The sequence below is a fragment of the Bactrocera tryoni genome, chromosome 1 (genome assembly GCF_016617805.1).
Source record: "Bactrocera tryoni isolate S06 chromosome 1, CSIRO_BtryS06_freeze2, whole genome shotgun sequence".
In the NCBI taxonomy this organism is placed as follows: domain Eukaryota; kingdom Metazoa; phylum Arthropoda; class Insecta; order Diptera; family Tephritidae; genus Bactrocera; species Bactrocera tryoni.
Window position 1 is genome coordinate 27,493,071 of NC_052499.1, and position 23,511 is coordinate 27,516,581.

The window sequence follows — 23,511 nt, forward strand, 5'->3', positions numbered from 1 at the left end:
GTCAATGTCAATTCTGTTGTTGGCGGTGTTCCCGCTGGCTATTTTCTCTGGATTAAAATACACTCTTCGGCTTTCTCCAAATGAACTGCGAGGTGCACAATAGTCGAAAAACATTAATGAATTGCAAAAGTAATATCCTATCGCTTCATTGCAGTTCACGCATCGACCCATTTCATACTTGCTGATCTCATCTCGTTCAAGGCCAATAACCGCCATGTTGCTTTCTTTGGTGACGTACTTACAAACGTATTTGATCGATTTCACCAAACTGCAATTTCAACATTGATTTGAGTTTTGAATGTGAATTAGACAATAATGGCGAATATGGTACGAGCCATGTTTTGCAACTTCGATATTTATTCCTCTAAATTGAATGCTGAATGTTTTGCCATTGTCGTTTGTTAAGCGACGCCGATGCAGTTCCAGTTGGCGTTTCCGGAAGAAAAGCACGTGGATAATGTTTCGTGCATTTATTTTCAGACATACAGACCGAAGTGGGCCTGTGGTGTCCGCAAGGTCCATGAACCATATTGGTTTTCACCACTTCGTATAATTCTGTTCAAGCGTAATAAACACGAGTTTTTGCGTCGAGATGTGACAGTGGAAGAAACGTGAGCATCAGCAGCAACTATTACATAGCGTTATTGGACCGTTTGAAAGCCGAAATAGCCGAAAAACGACCGAAACTGAAGAAAAAGAAAGTGGTGTTTCACCGAGACAATGCAGCTCTCAAAATAATACTCGCTGGGAAAAATTTTTCGGCGAATGAAGAGGTGAATGCCGAAACTGAGGCTTATTTTGAAACAAAGGACAAATCGCAGAACAAAAATGGTATCGAAAAGTTGGAGGATCGCTGTAATCAGTGTATCACCCTTGAAAAGATCTATGTTGAATAAAAATAAACGAATTTTGCCAAAAAATGGGTTTTACGGTAGACCTCGGACTTTTCAATTGATTTGTTATGTTTACATCAAATTTTAGTTGAGTTCCCCTTTGAAGCCCCATTAATTTCTTTTACAGTAGCTATATGAAATATGAAATCAATAAATTATGTCTAAAAGGCAATAAAATAGGTTTAAAATCATAACAAAAAGTTAAGATTTTTAAATAAATATTTCTGATTCGATTTGCTTTGTGTACTTACTTGGCAGAGCATTCCACGTAGCCACAACGCCAATGTTTGCGCACCAGTGTTGAGATATCCTTCAGCTCCTGCAATGCCATAAAAATTCAATTAGGTATTAAAAATTGAAGTGCTTTGAGCATTTGAAACACTTAAGCTCAAGTGCTTACATATCTGATATACTTGTGTGTTAAAACAGCTATGATTGGATTTAAGAGAATGCAGCTGAAGCTAAGTATATAACCACTCACCTGTGAAGTAGCCTGCAGCTCGGTGACCGTGTCGTATTTATTACCAATTACAATTATACTAAAATCTCGATGACTAAAACTATCCAATATTTGCTCTCTCATTGCGCGGCAGTACTGTGGGAAGGTGATGAAAGAAACGTGATCAATTTAGGTCGCCTTTAAAATAAAAATATGAAATTTTTCATGCCGGCATGCACTAACCTGAAATGTTTCCAAATTGCCCATGTCGAATACCAAAACATATGCGTGTACGGTTCGCAACCCCAGCGGATGTCCATTATTCCATTCGGCAAAGTTATCGGCCGGGAAACGTTTCTATTTGCGCGCATTTGCATTTATTTGTTCGTTTATGTATTTACGTATGCATGTGTAGGTGTGTTTTTATATAATTTCCCATTTTCATTTGCATTCGCCCGCCATTCGCAACAGCCAACAACAATGGTAGTGTTGTCGCAATGTGGAATTGATATGTTTGTCGTTTGGTTGGTTGTTACGTTAGTCGTTGAACATTTTGGTTGATTTCGATTATTTCGTCAGCATGAAAGGAAATGAGAAAACAGTTTATGAAATGAAAGTTTGCTGAGCTAAAAAATGTAATTCAATTACAAAAAGTCATTACTGAAATGTCCATGAACATTAAGGTGTGCGATGTGAAGCAAAAGCAGGCCTCAGTCTAAAAGTCTCCTTTTTTGAAAGTACAACAGCAATCCGATGAGCATTGTTTTGAAATCTAAAGAACCGATTGTAACTAAACTGAATCACAGCTAAACTCTCTTAATTCCAAATGCTGGAACTATGTATAAACATATTGAAATAACATCATTTTCTTTTAAGAACTAAGCTTCGTCAAAATGAAGGCTTGTTGTAGAAGAGAAACATATCTAATCACATATCTATCACTCAAGATTTCAAGCCTCCAACAATTTAGGTCTGCGAATTATTAGGTGGCCATTGGTAAACAAGCACGTTGCCGACTAAAAGGGGCGTGAAGTATAACAATAATACCATTTGATTGGAACCTGTAAGCGATCAAGGACTGCGACAAATCAAGTGCGGCGTTACGGTATCTAGCTGACCTAGCCAACATATGGAATTTGACATAATGGGTGTTTTTGTAGGCATGTTCTTTTCAAGAAGAAAGCAAACGTTTGAATATAATTTACTGTTATAGCCAAAGCTTTATTATATGTAAATATAAGGGATTGACGCGGCATAAATTCCTCCTTAGAGGGCCAACTTTCGAACATTTTTCCAGCAATTTGGACCGTATGTCGGCGTTAACGCGGCGAATATTATCTTTCAAAGCCTCAATCGTGTTGAGCATATCTGTGAGAACAAGCGGTTTCACACAAAAATGGTTCAGCGGTGAAATCGCACCATCTTAGAGGCCAAGCCACAGACAGTTTTGTTTATTAACATACCAACTCAAGCAAAAGTGATCTTTATCGTTGAACAATACTTTCCGGTGAAAATTTGGATCGATGGCCTTCTCGTTCTGACATCATTTATCAAACGTTTGACGAGCTTGATGTTCATCCGGCTTTAGTGCTTGGACGAGTTAGAATGTTAAAAAAGGAGATTTCCGAAAAAGGTATTCTCTCATTAAAAGTCACACGTCTAAAGAATACCCTTTTTTCTTGAGAGAGGAAATATTTCGCAAGGGTACTATCATATAAAAGGAATAAATAGAGGAATAAAACAAATACTTTCCTTTTAGCACACTAAAACTATTCGGAATAAGTAAAGAAGTGCTAAATTTAGACATAATTTCGTACTCTTTCAACATACGGGAATTAAAGTCGGGGCAAGAGACGGTCCGTAGACGGTAAGTGCGGCCTCCATCATTAGGCACATTGTACTTTCGGGTGATAACCAATTTAAGCCTTATCCAGCAACTCAGTGGATTTGGCAAAAACCTGATTCTTTTCCATCCTAGCTGCCCAATGTCTATAAATATAAATATTGGGAGTTGTGGAATGTGTACCTTCTCACCCGGCTGAAGGCTTGGCATTCGTATAGATAATGTTCCAGCAACTCATCAGCTTCCCCCGAGCGGGCCAGTACGTCAGCCTTTTCTTTTCCTTCTATTCCTATGTGACCGGGTACCCACATGATATTAACAGAGTTGCGCACTAAAAGTCTAGTAATTGCCTGCTTGCATAGCTTAGTGTTGGCGCTACAGAGACTTTTCATTGCCGCTTAACTGGTTAGAGTAGAAGCTCATTTAGCTCTTTCTGTTATGCCCACAATTTCGGTCAGAAGGACTGAATTGTAGTAATTTAGTTTGAAGCTGCATTCTGTGTATGAATTACTACAGAAGAAGCACCTACAGCTCCTGTTTCTGTTCCAGCCTGTGATTCGTCAGTGAATATGTAGATTATGCCATTGGAACTGTCGATCAATGTCAGTCCAATCTTCTCTACTAGGGAATGAAAGCGATGTGTTTAGTTCCTCGTTCACGTTTTCTCGATCGCATTGCCAGCTTAATCATGCCTATAGTGACGCCTAGCCTGACGTGAGCATTGTGTTATAACTCACCTGAAGGTATATTGCTCGGATATCGAGGATAACCTCCAAGGCCTTTGTTGAAGTTGTTTTTACTGCGCCCATAATCCTCAGAATGTATGCCCGTTGTACCTGTCCTAGGGGCTTAATACATCACTTTTTCGATAACGCCATCCACCACATCACTGCATCATACGTTAGTATGGGGCAGATGACACTTAAATAAAGCCAATACACAATATGGGGTCGTAAGCCCCAATTTAGTTCCAGATTCGAAGGTCTTCAGAAGCTCTGCTGTCAATGTATTTTCACCTGTCAGAGCTCATCGCCTTAAAAACCCTGCACACTTTGATCAAAGCCAGACAATAATAAAACCTCACTAATATTTCAATCTATTTTGAAAATAGGCCTAAGCCACCGCTGAAGTTACTTGGAGGTGAGACCCAGGAAGAGAAAGATAACTATTTTTTCGATAATTTGCTTTTTAATTTTTGCGTGCAAGTAATCCTTGTATAAGACCTTACTATGGTTTATTTGAGCAGAGAAAGTTCTGCATCTGAAACCTCGGGATCTTACCACTATTCTGTACTACGAATCCTTTAGACGGTTTTCCATCCAATAATTTTCTTCTGTCTTCATTCCTCTTCCTGTTCAGGACTTTATATGGGGTCTTATTATATTTGGGTAGAGCAAGTTCTGTTTTATCCGCTATTGACACCAAAAGGAAATGAAGTTTCAGTTTTCGCACTTAGTTATCTTACGAAACACTTAGACTCAATCTTACTTTTTGTTGTAAAAAATTGGTTTTTTTCTCATAATCAAAGGGTTTACTTGCATAAAAACGATTTACTGCTGAGTTTACTTGCCCATGCCGGTCGACCTTTTGTTGTTCAAAAAGGCGTTTTACAAGTTTCCAAACTCTTCTCCGCTTACCAAAGTGAGCAATTCATTTAAATGGGAGTCAATTTACATGTGTACATATGTATGTGTGTCGTAACAGTATTTTATTTCTACTTTGGCCGTCAGCATACGTGGCGTGCGTTTATTGATTTTTAAGTGCAGTTGTCCTCAATTGCCACACATTCCACCTGCTGCTTGTTGGCTGGGTGTTGACAGAGGATATGCGGTTTTTGTTGCTCCATTGCGGCTTTGAATAAAAACAATTCTCAATTGTTTCACTATGAGATCCCAAAAGCAACAAAAACCAAGAGCACAACAGTAACAACGTAAAATAATCTCATATAGATATGTGTATGCACCAGGGAGTGCTAAAAAGGCATAACAATTCCCACAGTTATCAATAAAGTTAAACGGACAATACACAGGAAAGGCCTTACATTCATACATACATATACATATGTACACGCAAAATTACATTATACACATACTTATATTGCCGGTACTGCCACTTGTAAAAATCTTTATTTATGCATGCAACACCATTTTTCCCACAACAACTCAACAACAATCCAACTGTCAACAACAACAGTACACGAGTATATACTACATACATACCGATTTTTGAACAAATACTTCTGAACAGCCAATGTACAAAATATTTTTGATTTCTGTACAGTTGGCTTGTTCCTTTTAAATATACAAATAAATAATAGAGAAGGGTTTACGAATGCCTTTACAATATCGCTTGTTTACCTAGGGGAATCATTTGATTAGCTTATGGTCGAAGTTGTAAGTCCTCAATTAAGCTTTGAGGCACATTTTACTTGAATGTTTTTAACATAAAATGGCCCTGCACTTTCGCTGTTTGGATGATACTATACTAGCTTACAAATGGCGGACCATAAGTTTGTGTATACGAGTGCGGTTCGATAAGTACTTAGCCCACAAACGAATAACGAAAATTTTGAAACAATGATGATTCATTTCTGAATTTCTCCTTCTGGTTCGGAACACTTTACTCAGGCGTACTTCAACTTTTTTAATATATCTGAAAAATATGTTTTAGTTACTCATATTCCGCCAATTCGGCTGAGACGACAGCGGATATATGAAGCGGTGTGCTGTTAATACTTAAGGCAGTTCAGTTTTTCTTCGTCAAAGAGCGTTTTTTAGACATAGCCAGATATTTCGTAATAGTATCGTATTTAGGCATAGCTGAGAACTGAGAGTGTTATGCCTTTCTCCAGGTAGTCGATATAGATTGCACCTTTTCCGCAGTTTGGATGTGGAAGTTAACTCTTTTGACCAAAGTCTCTGAAATATTTCGTCGGTGGTCACGAAACGTAGCAACCACTGGGGGCTGCGCTTAAAAAGCGTTAAACATTGTATAGCAGCCTCACGGTTATGGTTAACGTCTGGCGTGGGCAAACATCGCAGCAATGGCATTAGGGGCAAGGTATTACGCGCGGGATATAATCCGCGTGCTCAGCTAACTCACGCAATTCCAACCTACTTTCTGTTACTTCCAGAATTTGTAAATTTTGTCGAAGTAATCTTAAAGGTAACCGTTTACGGGTCATCAAGGCTTGGTTACTTAAAATGCGACGTTAAAACTTGTTAAACCAATTTTTGACAACAGGCGTAGAAGTTCATGTAGGTGATATCAACAATGAGCCCGCGACCGTAGAATTTCGAAATATCGCGGTTGTCGAGTCTGTAAGATATTTTTTTTGAATAACCTCTACTATCTACTTAAAATATTTCGGTCATTCCTTTGGCATGTGTTTTGAACAACTTTAAACGCTCAGTTCATAAAAAAATTTTAAAGGGAACTAAATTTGTAAATTAGCAATCAGGTATTAAAAATAGTAAGGTTAGCACAACTATTATGAAGAACCCCACTTGGGCAAGTGTCGGGAAGTTTTCATTTCATCTTCCTCCATACAACTTTGACAGAATGCGTCCAACAAGATTTTCAAACTATTGGACAATAAATAAACCTTACTAAGAGTAAGTAATTCATTGGATATCTTATGGTTTACTATAGGTCAGATGGATCTTACAGCCGCACGTGAAGTTCATAAGTCCAGCGCTAAAAAAAGCTGTAAAAAGAATTAGTTCTGGTCAAACGTCACATATATAGGTATTTGTTGTTGTAAGTAAGAGTAAGATGAGCAATATAGAGAGATACAAAAATAATGCAGTTAAAATTTTTACTAAAGGCCAGTACTTTCTATAAAACCCTCGGTTGTATTTGACGTATTATCGATTATTATCTCTTGCGTTAAAACTGTAGTGATGACTACGATTTAATCCAAGAAAAATTTGGTACAGGAAGTCACAGCTACAAGTTACGTGATTGATTTCATTGAAAAGTAGAAGTAGCTTCACACTATATACAATACATATGTATATATTATGAACTAACCATGTTGCTGTTCTAACGATTACCAAATTTCCGTTAGGATGGTAAGGATGAGATAAGTTGTCATCGTAGTTATCCAGGCTCAGGAAACGTGCTGTTTCGACGATGTCGGACCATAGGGAGTGGGGTGTCAGAAGTGTAGCGTTAGCAGGGCATGCAAAGAGGTGGTTAATGTCCTGCGGGGACTCGTTGCGCGCTGGCCATATGTTTGATATGTCAGGGTCGATTCTGGATAAGTAGGACTTTAACCTGAACGGAGCTGCGCAAGGGTCACTCTTGATTCTTGCGGCAACTCTAGCTCTGCGTCTGCAATGGGTGTGGCTTGACTCAAAGTACGCCATTTAATGAGAGGGAGTCGGTGAAGGTGTCAATGGCTTCACTGTGAATGGCGGTCAGTGCATGGTTGAAGTTTATTGCGTCCGAAGTCTGGTCGGTGTATCGTTCTATGCCGTCCACGTGGTTGAGGAAGGATGATTTCTGCAAAAGCACCCTAGCAGAAACTGCTTGAAGAGGAGTTTATTAAGCTCCTTAACTGAGAGCATGCAGGCCTCACTGTGCAGGTGTTCTATGATAGGCATCCAGGGGCATCCTGTTGTGGTCCGAAACTATTCCCAGAACAGCCGGTTCTACGTTAATGGAATTGACCCGGATTTTATCCAGCCAAGGACTGTACTTTCGGAGATCTAACCTCGTTTGGATGCGTAAGTTTTACAACTAGCTATGTTTTTTACCTATGGAACAATTTGAATTATGACGTAGAAAAGTCCAAATATCAAATTAGTTATGAATAATCCTCCGGAACCCTAAAAATTGTACTCTAGTTCCATATTTTTTATTTAAAGAGAGGAATGAAAAATCCTAAAGAATAGCCCGTTATTTATTGTGTCCGTGTTTTTCACATTTATGGTATTTTACATCTTCCACGTATTTTAGTTGCTTGCCTTTTACGACTATAAACACTCGTGTTTTATTTTGTGGTGTTGTTGCGGGTTACTCTTTTGACTGCAATAAATTTCACAAACCATTCACCCACAGAATGGCATTTTTGCATCGTATTCTAAGTAAACATGTACTCGGTTTGCTTAAAAGAGGTGCCCAGAACTCTTGAGTACAAGGCCGCAACAATGGCCATTGTCATAATTCATGGAGTCCACCCTCGAGTGTACTTCAAGTTCCGACGTCGGCGGAGTATGAGTACAATAAAATAGCAAATAGCAATGAGAGACACTTTTAAATATTTATGAAATGACTGTCCGAATGTGGTCACGCAGTGGTAAGAAAGTGTCAAAGAGGCTTACGTACGTCTGAACATTCATATGTGTTGGTGTATGCGATACTATAGAGGAGAAAATATTCAAAGAATTAAGGTCGGAACGCCAATTTAAGAAGATAACTGCGATAATGTGAATGGGTTGGAGCAAATATCAAATTTCTAGTATGTTACAGCAAAAGTATCGATTTAATAAGATTCCGCCTGATTTGAAATGTATATTTCTAAAATAGTCTAAAATTTTTAGAATTATAATAATAATTTCAACTGTAAAACCTCTTCATAAAATTTCATTACTTCTCTATCTATCTATCTGTCTACTGTAACAATATTTGTTTCTTTCTTTGCACTCTTGCTTCTACTTGTTCTACTTAATTTTTCGATAGTAGAAAGGCGAACCTACCTTTAAGCTTACTGAACTTTTGCTGCGAGTTACAGGGTTTGTCCGAAAAGTAATAGGACTGATTTTCCTCCATCGTGACTGTACTTCGGAGTGTGCGCGCACCGACTGGAGTGGAGCGCAAGAAGTGATGTGTTTCGATGGCACCAGGCCTTTTTGAAGGGTCAGGAAGAGGTCATTGATGAAGACCGTGCTGGGAAACCTCCAAAGTGAAAAGGATGTTAATTGTCGTTTTTATCATCAAAGTCATCGTCCACTTCCTGGACAAACCGTGAACGCCAAGTTATACGTGGAAGTCCTCAAGAGACTCAAACGAAAGGTCTATCGGGTCCGGCAAGACATCGCAACCGATTGGAAGTTGCTTCACGACAACGCCTCGGCTCACACCGCCTTTCTGATAAACAACGCTTCTGCAGCCGCCCTACAGCGAACCGATGAAAGTCAATTATTTTGAACGACAGAGGGGATACAAGCAGCATGCATCTTGGCTCTCAAGACTGTTTCGGAGAATGAATTCCATGATGCCTTCAATGCTTGGAAATCGCGCTGACAGCGCTGCATCGACGCAGAAGGAGCCTATTTTGAAAGTTTTTAAAGATTGTAACATTTAGTTCAATAAATTTTTTAAATCGACTCAGTTCTATTACTTTTTGGACAGAACCTGTAGGTAAGGAATGCCCAGTCGCACTATCAATGCTATCGAGGTACTCTTTGATAATATTAATATGCGTATCGGGGCAATACGGAATGGTCGGTAGTTGAGAAACTGGGTATGGGAGAAGATAAACATCAGGTTTGTTATCATTATATAGGGAACGAGTTAGAGATCTGCAGGCTTCTTGCATTTTACTGGGTAGTTCTGCCTCACTGGATTTTGGCGAGCGCTGGGTAACTTCTAGTATTGCAGTGTCACAAGATCCTCAAGACCTAAGTAAAATGAGCTCTTCACTCTCATAAAGATTAATCTTTCCATAGGTTTACGTGTTTTAACTAGACATACTTTCTGACATCCAGGTGTGCTAGCAGGAATATAAATACAATGCCGAAGCAGATTTGTAATGGATTATAAGCGATTCCTCGGTACATGAGATGAAATTACAGAAAAAAAATTTGGCTTCACAAAAGACTGTTTACAACTGGTCTGTTGTTGTGCCCAGAACTGCTATTAAAATTTATCTTAAATCGAAAAACAGGCTTTGGGCCGGTGAAAAATTTATTAAGTGGCCAATGTCAGTTTTGGCTTTATCTACTGGTTCGCCGAAGGTATGACTGCCGAGATGTTTTTTGTAAAAACTGGACAATAGAGAAAAAGCGTATTTCTACCTCATCTCCTTTAATACAACTGTGACAATTTGCGTCCGACTGGATTTTTAGCCTAACAAAATAAATGTCAATTGGACAAAGTCCAGTAAGAACTCCTACGATGGAGGATGAACTTTACTAAGAGCAAACAGGTCAGTAGATCTCCTATAGTCTACTCTAAGTCAGAAGGACCTCGCAGTCGTCGTCCAATCTTAGTAGGTTAAAGTATCAAACTGACATTGGTTTTACGTAGATGTTATTGTTGACATTTTAGCTACAAGGAGCTTTGGGTTTCAATTGCTGATTCAGATATAGGAAATATTTCACTACAATTAGAAAAACTCCACATATCATAAACAATTTATTTTTAAAAATATCAATATTTAAAGCCAATGTTCAAAAGCAACAGTCCACTTGGCTCATAAGCGAGTGAAAAAACTTCATTTGTTGCTTCTAGAAAACTTTTAGTAGTTTAAAGTTGGAAGCAGTGTCAAAAGTTAAAAGCTTTTTTCGGATTTTATTTATAATGAGAACTTACAGAACCCATAATTTTTTTTTATCACTGCTCTTAATTAGTGTGCTGCTGAGGTTCGTGCCAGCCAATTCCCATTCATTTTTGCTGTGCATTTGCAGCTCTGACTTGGCGGTCAATTCAACTCAATTTAATTGCTAATTAAGTACTTTACGTTGTTCAATAGCCAACACAATTACGGCGCGACCATAAACATTCCTTTTTACTTTTATTGCAGAAAATCACATTTTATTCTCTCGCCTCACGCGAATAAGCTTAACAGAGTCATTTTAATTAAATCGCTGTACAATAAAGCTCATAAGTGTGAAAGCATAAGGGGCGTGATTAAGGTGACAGAAGAAGCGGGTAGATAGGGGGTTGTGGATAAGCAATATGATGATGGCTATGTCGTCGGTATTTGAGTTACATTCCATAAAGCCATGGCAAGAACGCAATTGTTGTTCGTTTGCCAAACAATAAAAACCCTAAATTAGGTTATTTATGGGTGGGCTAGCGCTTGCGTGACTGTGGACATTGAGTTTTGGGATTCGCATTTCTTCTGTGTTTATGATTGACCTTGCACATTATTACAATTATGTCAAGTGTTGAGCAGTGTAATTGTCTTTTCAGACTTTTTGTCGCTTCAAATCTGATGGAGAATAGGCAGTGATATGATTGTACTATTGTTGTTGTTATTTTGTTGTATTAAGCTGAGTATTTCTGCTTTATGTTATTATTTCTATTTATTTAATAAAAATGTTTCAAAGTTTACGATATTTTTCTGTCATCTTTATTCTTACGGATTTATAATGATAGAAAAATGACATTCTGAAAGTTATTTCCGCATTTTTTGGACATTTGACACAAGGAGCTATCGAAAAAATTATCATCTCTCACTCTCTGTACATGACGCTGTGTATCAAAAACTCACGAAACTATTATCTCTCTTTCGCTCTCTCTCTCTCTCCTTTTATCTGAAAATGTCTTTGAGTATCAAAATTGCATACCAAATCCACACGTGTATTAAACAGTAGTTTCGTTTTTTTTTTGGAACCAAAAGAACTTTTCAAATTAGACCCAAAAAGTTAAGTAATTGTATTATGAGTTCATTCCTCCTACTTTGTAGTCGTTAACCCGTCAAACTTATGGCCGATTGCAAATACTGCTGAATTGAAACAAAGTTCTTAAACTGTTGGATGACACTTCGGGGAGGATTATTTCTGGAAAAATATCTTAGTTAAAAAGGAAGAGTAAGAGTAATTGAGGAATTCACAGCAAACATAAAATAACGTTTTGTTTCGGATACGGATGGTTGTTACTCGATGTCTTCAGACTTCGACTTACGTAGTAGTATCTCAAAACAATACTTTCTATTTAACGATGTTTTCTTGTAGTAGAACTGCCTCTAAGCAACATCGCTTCCAAAAATAAAAACGACACCTTAAGTGACACAAATTGAAAGTGGTGTCTTATAAAAAGGTATTTCATATCATGTTAACCTCTTACCTGCGCATCATCTCACAACATACCCCACTAATTATCTTATTGAACTCTAATTTTCTAACACAATTTTTCCTCCGAAAGAACTCCAGTTTTAGACCATACAAATTATGTGCTGGTATCGATTTCCAACGGGGATTGTGGCCAGCGCACATATGGTACCCAAGTAATAACTTCACATTTCCTTGCCTTCTCTTAGGTTAGCGACTTTTACAGCGTTTGTCTTATTGTTGTTCTTACGGCTGGGCCAATAATTGCGATTTTTATTAATGGATATTCAATGAATCATCAATAACGAGTGCACAAAGAACTACAAAGTCTATCGAGATGATAATAATGATAGCCCAACTCGTTAATAAATTGCAGCAATATTATTCTGGCCGCCAACTTGGTCAATGAGCCAGAATATGCAGTACAAGTACATAGTTATTTACGTAAAGAATGTTGAAGATTAGTGAAATTGCAAAGAAAGAATTTAAAGAGCACATCTAGTATCGTAGCCAAAAAAACAGGATTTCAAAAAAAAACACTACTGCGTCAATTGTTCGATTTGATAAAGAAATTATATTTTAAGATAAACTGATTAATTTCATTGAACTTAACGGTTACACTTTAGAAGGCTGTAATTCAAAAACTATTCCAGATATTGCTTTCGAAGTTTTTTTCCAAAACTATAACTTATTGAAATCAGTACTATGGAAAAAAATAGTTGCACTGTGTTCATAATTTTAAAATGCTTAATTCATTCTTCAAAATCTATGTAGCCCCCTGAAAGTAATCCCTCTTGGCCCCAATGCATTCGTTCCAACGTTTTTTCCAATCCTCGATACAGTTGTTAAAGTCAATTTCTACCTTCAATGCGCATAGCGATTCACGCTTTATGTTTTCAATTGACTTAAAACGGGTTTCCCGAAGCAGCCGTTTAAGTTTGTTGAATAGGCAGAAGTCACAAGAAGCTAAATCAGGTCTGCTATTGGTTGAGAATTTGGTGAAAACTCGCAAAGAATCAATGCAGTATCCGACGGTGCATTATCGTGGTGCAAAAACCGAGAGTTGTCGGACCATAATTCCGGCCTCTTTTTACGAATAGCTTCGCGCAAACGACGCATAATCCTTTTTCAACATTCTAAACGTTTCGGCGTCAGTAATTTGATTTCGTACCTAAAATTTAACGAAATTTCACTCATCGTAAAAATCGCCGAATGCACTTCATGTACTTCAGAGAGAGAAGTGCATACTAAGCACTAAAGAATATTTTGATGTAACATTTGGCACAGAAGTCACTGACAGTCATATCAACATAAGAAATATTTCTAGAAATTGGTTTTCGCGCGATATTTTAAATAAAAAGTTTTACTATTTTTTGTCCATAGCAGTAGACATTTTTTTAGGTTAAGTGGTCATGAAAGAAAATATTTCAAGTTTGCGACTATTTTAGAATAGTGTTTCATTTTATCTTAGAAATTTGTTTTTTTTTTTTGCGAAAGCTATGCTTTTTCAGGGCACGAGAAAAGATATTGCACAGGGTTTGTCCGGAAAGTAATAGGACTGATTTTCTTCTGCCGCTACTGTACTTCGGAGCGTACGCGCACCGCTTGGATTCGGTAGAGAGCGTTCCTAACTAACGAAAGAGCGGCTGTTCAGTTGTCTCCAAGCACTTGGAGAGTCTGGACAAACATTTTCGCGCGACGTGTTTCTGTGAGTGTGCAAGCCGAAAATGCAGCGTTCGTTAGAGCAGAGGTACGCGCTTAAATTTTATGTGAAACTCGGTAAATCTGTGACAAAGACGTTTGATAAGATCAAGCAGGCTTATCCAGATGTTACTTTAGCAAGAAGTGGTATGTTTCGGTGGCACCAGGCCTTTTTGGAGGGCCTGGAAGAGGTCGCTGATGAAGACCGTGTTGGGAGACCTGCGACTTCGACAAACACCGACAATGTGCTCACTGACGACCAGAAATTGCGGCCTTTCTTGTGAATAGCTACGTAACCAAGATCGGCATTCCAACGCTTCCGCAGCCGCCCTACATCGCAGATGTGACCCTCCCGGACTTTTTTTTTTTCCTTGACTGAAAGTGCCTATAAAAGGCAAGCATTTTGAGACGACAAAGGGGATCCAAGTAGAATAAACCTTGGCTCTCAATGTTATTCCGGAGAATGCCTTCATGACGCCCTCATTGCTTGGAAATCGCGCTGGCAGCGCTTCATCGACGCAGAAGGAGCTTATATTGAAAGTTTTTAAGGAATTGTAACGATTGGTTAAATAATTTTTTTTTAATCGACTCAGATTTACAAATGGTCAGTCACTGCTGGTTCGTCAGCATAAAGCATTCACTCGATCATTTTTGGATTTAGCTCGTCGGCCAATGAGATTGCACTGGGGAACCAGTTATGTGTGTGTGTAGCGACGATCGTTGGCGGCAATATTGACTTCATTTTAATTTTTTAAAGAAGTGTGGACAAATATTTGCACGACACTTTTTTGAACGCAAGATAACTTAAAGAGTCTTCTCAGGACTGTTCACACTGTATGTAAATAGCTTAATTTACCTTATTTATGTATCCGTTATTTCTGGAGTGTGCCTCATAAGATTTGTAGTAATTCCTCTAGTTCCTCAAAGTCAGAGCTTATTGAATATAAATGTCAAGCTTTTTTACTTTGATAACTACTTTGACAGCTGATTTGGTTGCTATTTCTCTAGAAAATTCGATAACTCTAAGGACACACCTTCTAAGTTGATACTTTCTTAAACAACAATGTTTTATTCATATGTTCCTCTTATTGCAAAGAGCGTGCCCCGTTTCCTAGTATTTATGTTTCAATAATTCATTTCCCTAAAGGGTATTGCCTTGAGGGTTTGTAATGCGGAATGTTACATGCATAAAATATGCAAGGTTTCACATACTATATTTAACTGTGGTTGTATATATATATATATAAATATATGTATGAGTGTGAGCATAAACCTTTCTACATTTACACACAGCCTCATAAGTTTCAGTTGTGTGGGAAACTTTAAACTTTATACTCCGCGAGAGACATAAATTCGACGGAATCAATATGAATTGCCAATGAGCAATTCCGATGAGACACACTAAATTGCGCTGGCGGAGGCGGATCAGAGGGATAAGCGCTAAGAATTGAAACTGTTGAAATATGCAGCGAATAAATTCGGTGGAATTGAAATCAAACCAACTGTTCGCCGCACAGATTCTCAGGCACATTTTAATTGTAGGTATGAATGTATGTATATACAGACATAAAAAATGGCGATATTAAAATTTGTTGTTCTAAATCTTGAAAATCTGTAAATCTGCACAAATATTTTAGAGCGGAAATGAAAATTTCAATTCTGCTTTACTCCAGATTTGCCTTGGCAATATTAATCGTGGTGGGGATAGGTCGCCGGAGTAAGTTATATGCTAACGGCGAAAACGAACAGAAAAAACAACTTTTATACGACCACCTAGCGTGTCTGAAAGCTGCAACGAGCAGCAAACGTAGACATCCTTCGGCGTAAATAATGGTTATTAGAATATTACCGCCGCAGCGGGACTGGAAACGGCATTAAAACGCTAAGACACGTAACCATTGACGAAGGCGCGAAATTTATTCGTTTATATATATATATATATATATATATGTATAAGACCATGTATGTATATACGATATGACGTGTACTGCATTTGTGGAAAGGGAATAGCAACAGCTGGCGCATTAGAATATATACATGACATTGAACTTTTGTTCATATCCTTGGCCCACATCAAGGCTACAAAGCTGGTAATAGGCAGCTGAGCTACACAGTATTTTATGGTTCGGCAAAGCAAGACAAAAATGTGTTGGCAAAGCACAGCCGGTTTATACGGCGACTTGTATTTTAGATTTGATGTTTATGCGGTGTGACGGTGCGTATGAGTAACATTAATTCGTTTAGTGCACATTTCAGTCACTGCCAACGTGTTTTGTTGTTGTTTTTGTTGTAGATAACAAAATATTTAAATACTGCGGGTGATGAGCTAATAAAATGTTCAGTCAATGCAAATTTTGCTTCGTCTGAGATTTGAGTTAATTTATTAGCTAGTCAAACTTGAAGGGGTTAGACGAGTCTGTGCGAGTTTTCAAAATATCAACTTTTTGGTTTAAAGTTCACGATAGGCTACTGAAAGCATTGTTCAGTCGATTGAATAGTGAAGCAAAATTATTTTTTTCAGATACTGCGAAATTGTAGAATCAGTGTGCGAAGATTGGATCGTTAGCACTGTGTTGGATCATTACTCAATTCACACTTATGCCTCTAATCCGAAGGGAGAAATAGTCTAAAATATTAAGAATGCATTTTCACAAATTTATTGTTGCATTTTAAAATTGCTGTGCTATCACAATTGAGTTTTGCTTATATGTTTGTGCACATAAATAATGACTGAAAGCAATATGAACACGCCTAACAAGGCTAATTAAGGGTGTTGTTAAAGTAAATGTGTATAACATGTAACGGGATAAAAGCACCTTGATTTTTGCTTTACTTGAATGCACTCCTCTTGATTCCAAGTAAGATTTAGTTCCCATTTCCAACTTTATATCGCTTCAATGTCGCTCTGCACAGTTGGATCTCTCTCTGTTGACAATATGGTGGATTTTGCGTTTGGATTTGGATCAGCATCCATACAAGGTCGTGCTTGCCCATGTACTGTATACGACCGATCATTTTAAGTGTCGTAGCTTTGTCGATTGGGCATGTGAAATGATGGAAACCAACGACGGTTTTCATCGAAAAATCATCTACTTACATGAGGCCCATTTCTCGCTCAATGCTTTGGTTAACAAACAAAATTGTCGCGATTTGTGGGGAGTTAGAAACCACCATTCCATTATCAGTTATTATTTCTTTCGAAATGAGCCAAGAAACGCCGTTACCATCAATAGCGAGCGTTGCAACACGTTTTTGATTGAATTTTTTTCAAGGAATTTTTTTCAAATCAAAAATGTCATATTTGTGTGTTTTAGTTAATTTTAACATCCGGTCGTTCGTGTTGGCAAACCCTTCAATTTAATTCAAAAACTTTTGTATTGAATATATTATTTTCTGGGGTAAATATGTGGTAAAAATATGGACTAAGGCAAACTTTATTGTGATTTCTTATGAAAAAACGATTTTTTTTTGGTTTTTGCTCTCATTTTACATATTTACAAGTGCACATTTATCAATCTCCTTGAACGATTAATTTGTTTCATAAATCCAACTTCATTGTAAAGAGCGTGGTTACGATCTAAACAGGGTGTCTTGCCCATTATAATTATGTTTACCGTATAATGCTAACCTCTATGTTGAAAATAAGATCTTAATCCTTTATTCTACTTTCGTAGATGAGTGGGAAAGGGATAAAACTCTAATATGAGAGGAAGGCATTTTTCAAATTTTTATGTGACTTTAAGAGCCTGAAAACTTTTCATGAAATACATTTAAGTAAACATTTTGTAAATAAAATAATAATAAAAATATGGAAATTAAAATGCATACAGATACTTCAAAATATCATGTGAATATCAATTTTACTGCAACTCTCCTTCGTTGTGAATAAAATTGCAGTTATAAAATTTAAGGAGACACCGTTAAAATTGATTAGCTACATAGACCTGCTCCATGTACAACGAATTTAATGCGATTTTCAATAAGACCATAAACGCAGAAGTGCACCAAAAGGAAATAAAAAATTAAAAACGAGAAGGAAAAAATAGCGTAGCGTTCTGTTCACTCTCTGGGAAATGCAATATCAATAAAGCGATAATTTATTCATGTGATATTACTAATGGAGGGAGCGGCGCACAGAGGCATGGCCGCCGAGCATATAGACAACGAAACGACACCTGCCAGCTGTTGGCGTTGTTAGCTGTCACTGCAGCTGCAACTGTTGCCGCGCACGTTAGCTTATTTTTCAATTTACAGAAATTCACTTTCTGCTTTTTTAGTTTTCCTTTGTTTGCTAACGGATTCTTGAATTTCTGCTGCACAATTGCATGAAACTTATGCGCGCATTTCAGCATTTTATGAATGCTCACCTGGGGTGGAACGTCGAGTACCATCAGCTCGCGTATGCAAGTGTCGCACACCAGACAGCTCTTGTAGATCTTTCTGCGCGTAGTCGTCTGATGTGTCTTCGGAAAGTCGTGGTAGAAGAATTGCTGCAACGAAAATGGAAGAAGCCTTGTAGTAAACAAATATAGAAGTCGCGTTATGGAATACATTTAAGTGCATAAGTTATAGCATTATAATTCTAACTTGATAGCATGAAGTAAGAAATGTTGCTCATACGCCGTGGATGGCCCACATATGTACACATGTTTATCAACTGTAATGCAATGAAATTGATAGCATATGAGTTTATTACGATGCAGAAATCAAAATAAATAACAAGCTGGTTTAAAAAAAAGGTTAAAAAAATGTACAAGGTTGCCATCCGATGGAAAATTGTAAATTTAAAGAAATTATAGAATAAGGAAATTTTGAAAATTTGACGGATATGTATAAGAAAACTTTGTATTTAAAATGTTTTCTGAGCAGGGTTGCCACCTGTTTAAAGCGTGACTCAGTAAAGCTGCCTTAACAGAGATTTGTTATAATAGGGACATTGAATAAAAAAATGTAAGCTAAAAATATTTAGATAGAGTTTAGCGGAGTTTCCACCTTTATAAAAGTTTAAATCATTAAAATTGTTTAGCTAGACGTTATAATTTGTATTATCAATTGCAATTATTAAACTGAAGGCATGTAATTTTTATGGATTCTACAAATATTCAAATATATAATAGGGCTGTTTAAAAGAATCGTGCAGAAAAGCTTATAATGTGGCCATCTGTTTGAAATTTTTTAATTGAAATAATAATAAAATTAATCAATTTTAGAAACTTGAGACGCATTAAAATTTTGTGTTAAACATATTTTTTAAACAGGGTTGCCACCTGTTTCAACTATAAAGCTACTAAGTGTGATAAGAAATATTTATTATTATATTAAACCAAAAACTTTTGAATGAAAAAATATTTATAGAGAATAAATTTTGTGTTTAAAATATTTTTTGAACAGGGTTGCCACCTGTTTAAATTGTAATTATGAAAAGTTGCTAAATTTGATAAAAATTGTTTATTACACTTGCATGTTAAACCAAAAAAATTGAAATACAAATATATTTACATAGGATATGGCGAAGTTGCCAGCTGTTTAAAAATTTTATTCCTTAAAATTGGTAAGGTTTAGCTTATACCTATTACAATATCAATATCGAACTAAGTCGATTGAAGTATTAAATTTAAAAATATTTTTCTTAAAGGGTTGCCAATTTAAAAATAAGTTCCAGCAAAATCCTGAAGAATATGAACGTAAAATGCTAAAAGTTTAAGAAAGCTGCTGTTTGAAAATGGTTTCAAGATTTAAAGAAAATTTTTAGCAGGGTTACCGTTTATTTGAAAATTTTACGATCGATAAATTTAATAGTTTACTTTTGACATTAAATTTTATTATTACTTTTTATTCATAATTGTTTAAATTAGGAAATGAATTTCATTTCGAAATTTTTGACAAGATCCGCTGCTTCTTTTAAAATTTTGTTAAAAGCGTAAACAAAGAGGGAATAGAGGAAGAACATATTTTGCAAATAATATTTGTAGGCTCTTTTGAGTTGTCCATCTTATTAGGGGTACAAAGAAGAAAATTTTCTTTCGTGTTCAACCCTAAAAATTTTAAAATATGTTTCGATCTTTCCTATTCTTATAAGTCAAAATATTTCAGTGGACTAATAGAAAGTTGATCTCCTGTCATCAAACAAACAGTCGTCGCACTCGCGACTTGGCTCTCACGTCACTGTTGACAACTGTCAATGTGTTTTACGTGGGTATCTGCCTGCGAAGGCTCAAATCCACGGTGCTATCTATTGCTAGTAGCACATAGATCAAATTAATGCGTTGATCAGCGCCCCAAAGTGTAAGTGCATGCACTGCACTACACTCTGGAAGAAACCAAGGTATGAGTGCCGCCCCACACACATACACTTTGGTTCCAATCAGTTCGGGTGCAAATACCAAAGAAACACCCTAGCCACCTTGGTCGGGTTCGAGGACCCATCTAAAACCTCTGCCGTACTCTGGGTCCGGCACCCGGCCTGCAGTGCGACTCCACATTGGACAATTGCCCTTCCTGCATTTGGGGTGTAAACCACAGCCACCACGAATCTCCCCAAAGGGCCAAGACCCAATGAGCAGACTGAAGCGAACTTCAGGGGCGGCTGCTCCCCGTGGTACCATGTTTTAGTCTTTGGTGTGACCTGTAGCCCTAAGCTTGCGCTTAAGCTACTGCCAGTCAGGCCCCAAAAATTCCGAGGAATTCTTAAGAACCCGACTGTATGATCTTTTTGTTATCCCTTTCATTTTTGTGTTTGTTATATAATCGCAAACCCATTCAATGAATTTGATAGTATTTCGATATAGCACTTTTCTGACATCTCTCACCATGCCGACATTCAATAAACCAGACATGTGAATGTCGGACATAGTGCATTTGGATTTTAGTCGCCTCCTACGACAGGCATGCCTTACCGCGGGAATATTCTTATCTCCCTCCCCGCAGGGAGGTCACTGTTGACAGTCATAACTTTGAAGTTGTAGATAATTTCGTCTATTTAGGAACCAGCATTAACACCACCAATAATGTCAGCCTGGAAATCGAACGCAGGATTGCTCTTACCAACAGGTGCTACTTCGGACTGAGTAGGCAATTGAAAAGTAAAGTCCTCTCTCGACGAACAAAAGCTAAACTCTATAAGTCGCTCATAATTCCCGTCCTGCTATATGGTGCAGAGGCTTGGACGATGTCAACAACGGAAGAGTCGACGTTGCGAGTTTTCGAGAAAAAAGTTCTGTGAAAGATTTATGGTCCTTTGCGCATTGGCCACGGCGAATATCGCATTCGATGGAATGATGAGCTGTACGAGATATACGACGACATCGACATAGTTCAGCGAATTAGAAGACAGCGGCAACGCTGGCTAGGTCATGTTGTCCGGATGGACGAAAGCACTCCAGCTCTGAAAGTATTCGATGCAGTACCCGCCGGGGGAAGCAGAGGAAGAGGAAAACCTCAACTCCGTTGGAAGGACCAAAGGGAGAAGGCCCTGGCTCCGCTTGGAATACCCAATTGGCGCCACGTAGCGAAAACGACTGGCGCGCTGTTGTTAACTCGGCTATAATCGCGTAAGCGTTGTCTACGCCAATTAAGAAGAAGAAGAATAGAAAGTTGTTAGCAGGGGCGTCGCGAGGATCCAGATCATGGGGGGGTGAGTCCCTTTGATATGCCGACTCATTTCAAGAATTTGCCGATTTAATGTATATGTTTATAAATATATATAAAATAAGGATATCTTCATTTCTGATAAGGTATTACGGAGAAGTTTGACAACATAATAACATAATTCAATATTTTATTTTCAAATTATTATTGTACATATTAGTATAATCATCATTTAATATGTGTCTCTTAATATAAAATACATATATTGTTCAGCGACGTGTTACGCGGGAAAAAACAAGATTTTCTTAAGAAATTGAATTGCAAAAAATATGAATTTCTGAGTTATATTTTCACTCTGCGATGTTTCAACATTGACCATTTTCCAACAACATCGCGCAGATCGATTTCGTCTACTTTATCCTTTGAAGAAGAAAGCAGCATCAAAGAATTCAAACGTTTATCCCCCATTGTTGTACGCAAATCGTTGAAAACAAATTTCAATTTACTAAAAGAACGTTCACATGAAGCTGGCGTGACAGGAGCAGTCATTATGTAATGAACAATTTTGTACGCAGAAGGAATGACCCTTCTCAATTTGTTGGCTACTATAGAAATGTCATCGAAAGATTTACACTCTTTACATGAATCAAAAAGAATTTGTGTTTCAGCAAAAATACAATCTAGATCTTCACTGAAGAACTTAGGTTCCAATTGCACAACAAATTGTATAGATTCTATTGTAATATTACTTCTGTTAGCTGGAATCCTGAACATCTCTTGAATGGGTTTGAAGGTTGACATAGTTTCTTGCAAATTATCTTGAATACAATTTGTGAAATTTTCGAGGACAATTTTGAATTCATTTCTATAAAATGTCTGGAAATCAAAATTACAAGCAGTTGCTGGATTATCGTCATATTTCTTCGGAGCACGGCGTGTTCTGTGGTGTTTCGAAAAGTCATTTTCAGAGTTGATCTGCCACTTTTCAGCAAATGCAATTGAACTCGCTAGCAATGCGTTAATTTGTGAATCGTGATTCATTTGTGGGAATGACGCTGATGTGTTTTCAATCAGCAATAATGCGTCAATGCGAAAATGCCGACTCGTTCATAGATAGGAGGGTGTCTTGCCGAATGTTGGTTTTAACTTGAGAGAACTGATAGCATTATGTCCGGTAGGTGGTGCTGCTGTACGAAATGTTAATGGCTTTGTATCAGTACGCAATAAATAACCGGAAATAAAGGATTTCTAAGTTCAGAATTATTTTTAAGAAGTGCAACTTACGAAAAAGGCCCTGCATTTACCCATAACGTCTGCCCAAGTGCTGTAGCTTTTCCATAAATAATTGTTACAGCAGCAATTATAATTCATTTAAAGGGTAGGGACCACCGTAGTCAGCATTTAATTACCATAATTGCTTGTTAAAAGCATATAAACTCGCCTATTCGCGATTATTATCATACTCATATGTACAGCTGAAATGGTTTATTTATTGCCTAGTAATATTTTAATGTTTGCAAATCTTCTCATTTGCCGGGAGACACACACATCTCTATAAAATGTATTGATTTCAATTTACAGCCATTCACAACATAACTGCTGCTGTCAATATATTCAATTCTCGTGCGTTCGTTATTTGTGTTATTGCGAAATTTTAGCGCTTAACGGCACATCTATTGGTCGCTCATTTATGGCCAGTGTGCCAAGCTATTGACCGGCTAAACGCAAATGACAAACATTTGTTTCTATGCGATCTCAAACATTTATGACATGGAAGTGAATAAAGAATACATATGAGTATATATATGTGTATGTATGTATGTGAGTATATATGTAGTAAGATAATAAAAACAATCAGCTACAAAGAAATGTATGGTAGCCTAAAGAAAATAGCTGATTCAACAGAAGCGCCTAAAATATCATTTACAAGCATGTAAGAAAAATATATGCACATATATGAATGTGCACACATATGTATGTAGATATGTATTTATATATGTTTGATTGATCTGAAAACTTCCATTTAGCCTCTATATGTAGTAATGC

At 37.4% G+C, this 23,511-nt stretch overlaps 1 protein-coding gene across 1 annotated transcript in view; it reads right to left on the reverse strand.

Annotated features, from left to right (window-relative positions):
* LOC120766489 (ras-like protein family member 10B) overlaps nucleotides 1-23,511 on the reverse strand; it is a gene marked incomplete at its 5' end in the record, with an annotated part of 138,530 nt that overhangs the window by 1,479 nt on the left and 113,540 nt on the right. The window contains 4 exons of the mRNA XM_040092040.1: nucleotides 1,145-1,212; nucleotides 1,375-1,488; nucleotides 1,576-1,689; nucleotides 18,246-18,368. Coding sequence (XP_039947974.1) covers nucleotides 1,145-1,212; nucleotides 1,375-1,488; nucleotides 1,576-1,689; nucleotides 18,246-18,368 — 419 coding nt within the window. The remainder of the gene's footprint in view (nucleotides 1-1,144; nucleotides 1,213-1,374; nucleotides 1,489-1,575; nucleotides 1,690-18,245; nucleotides 18,369-23,511) is intronic.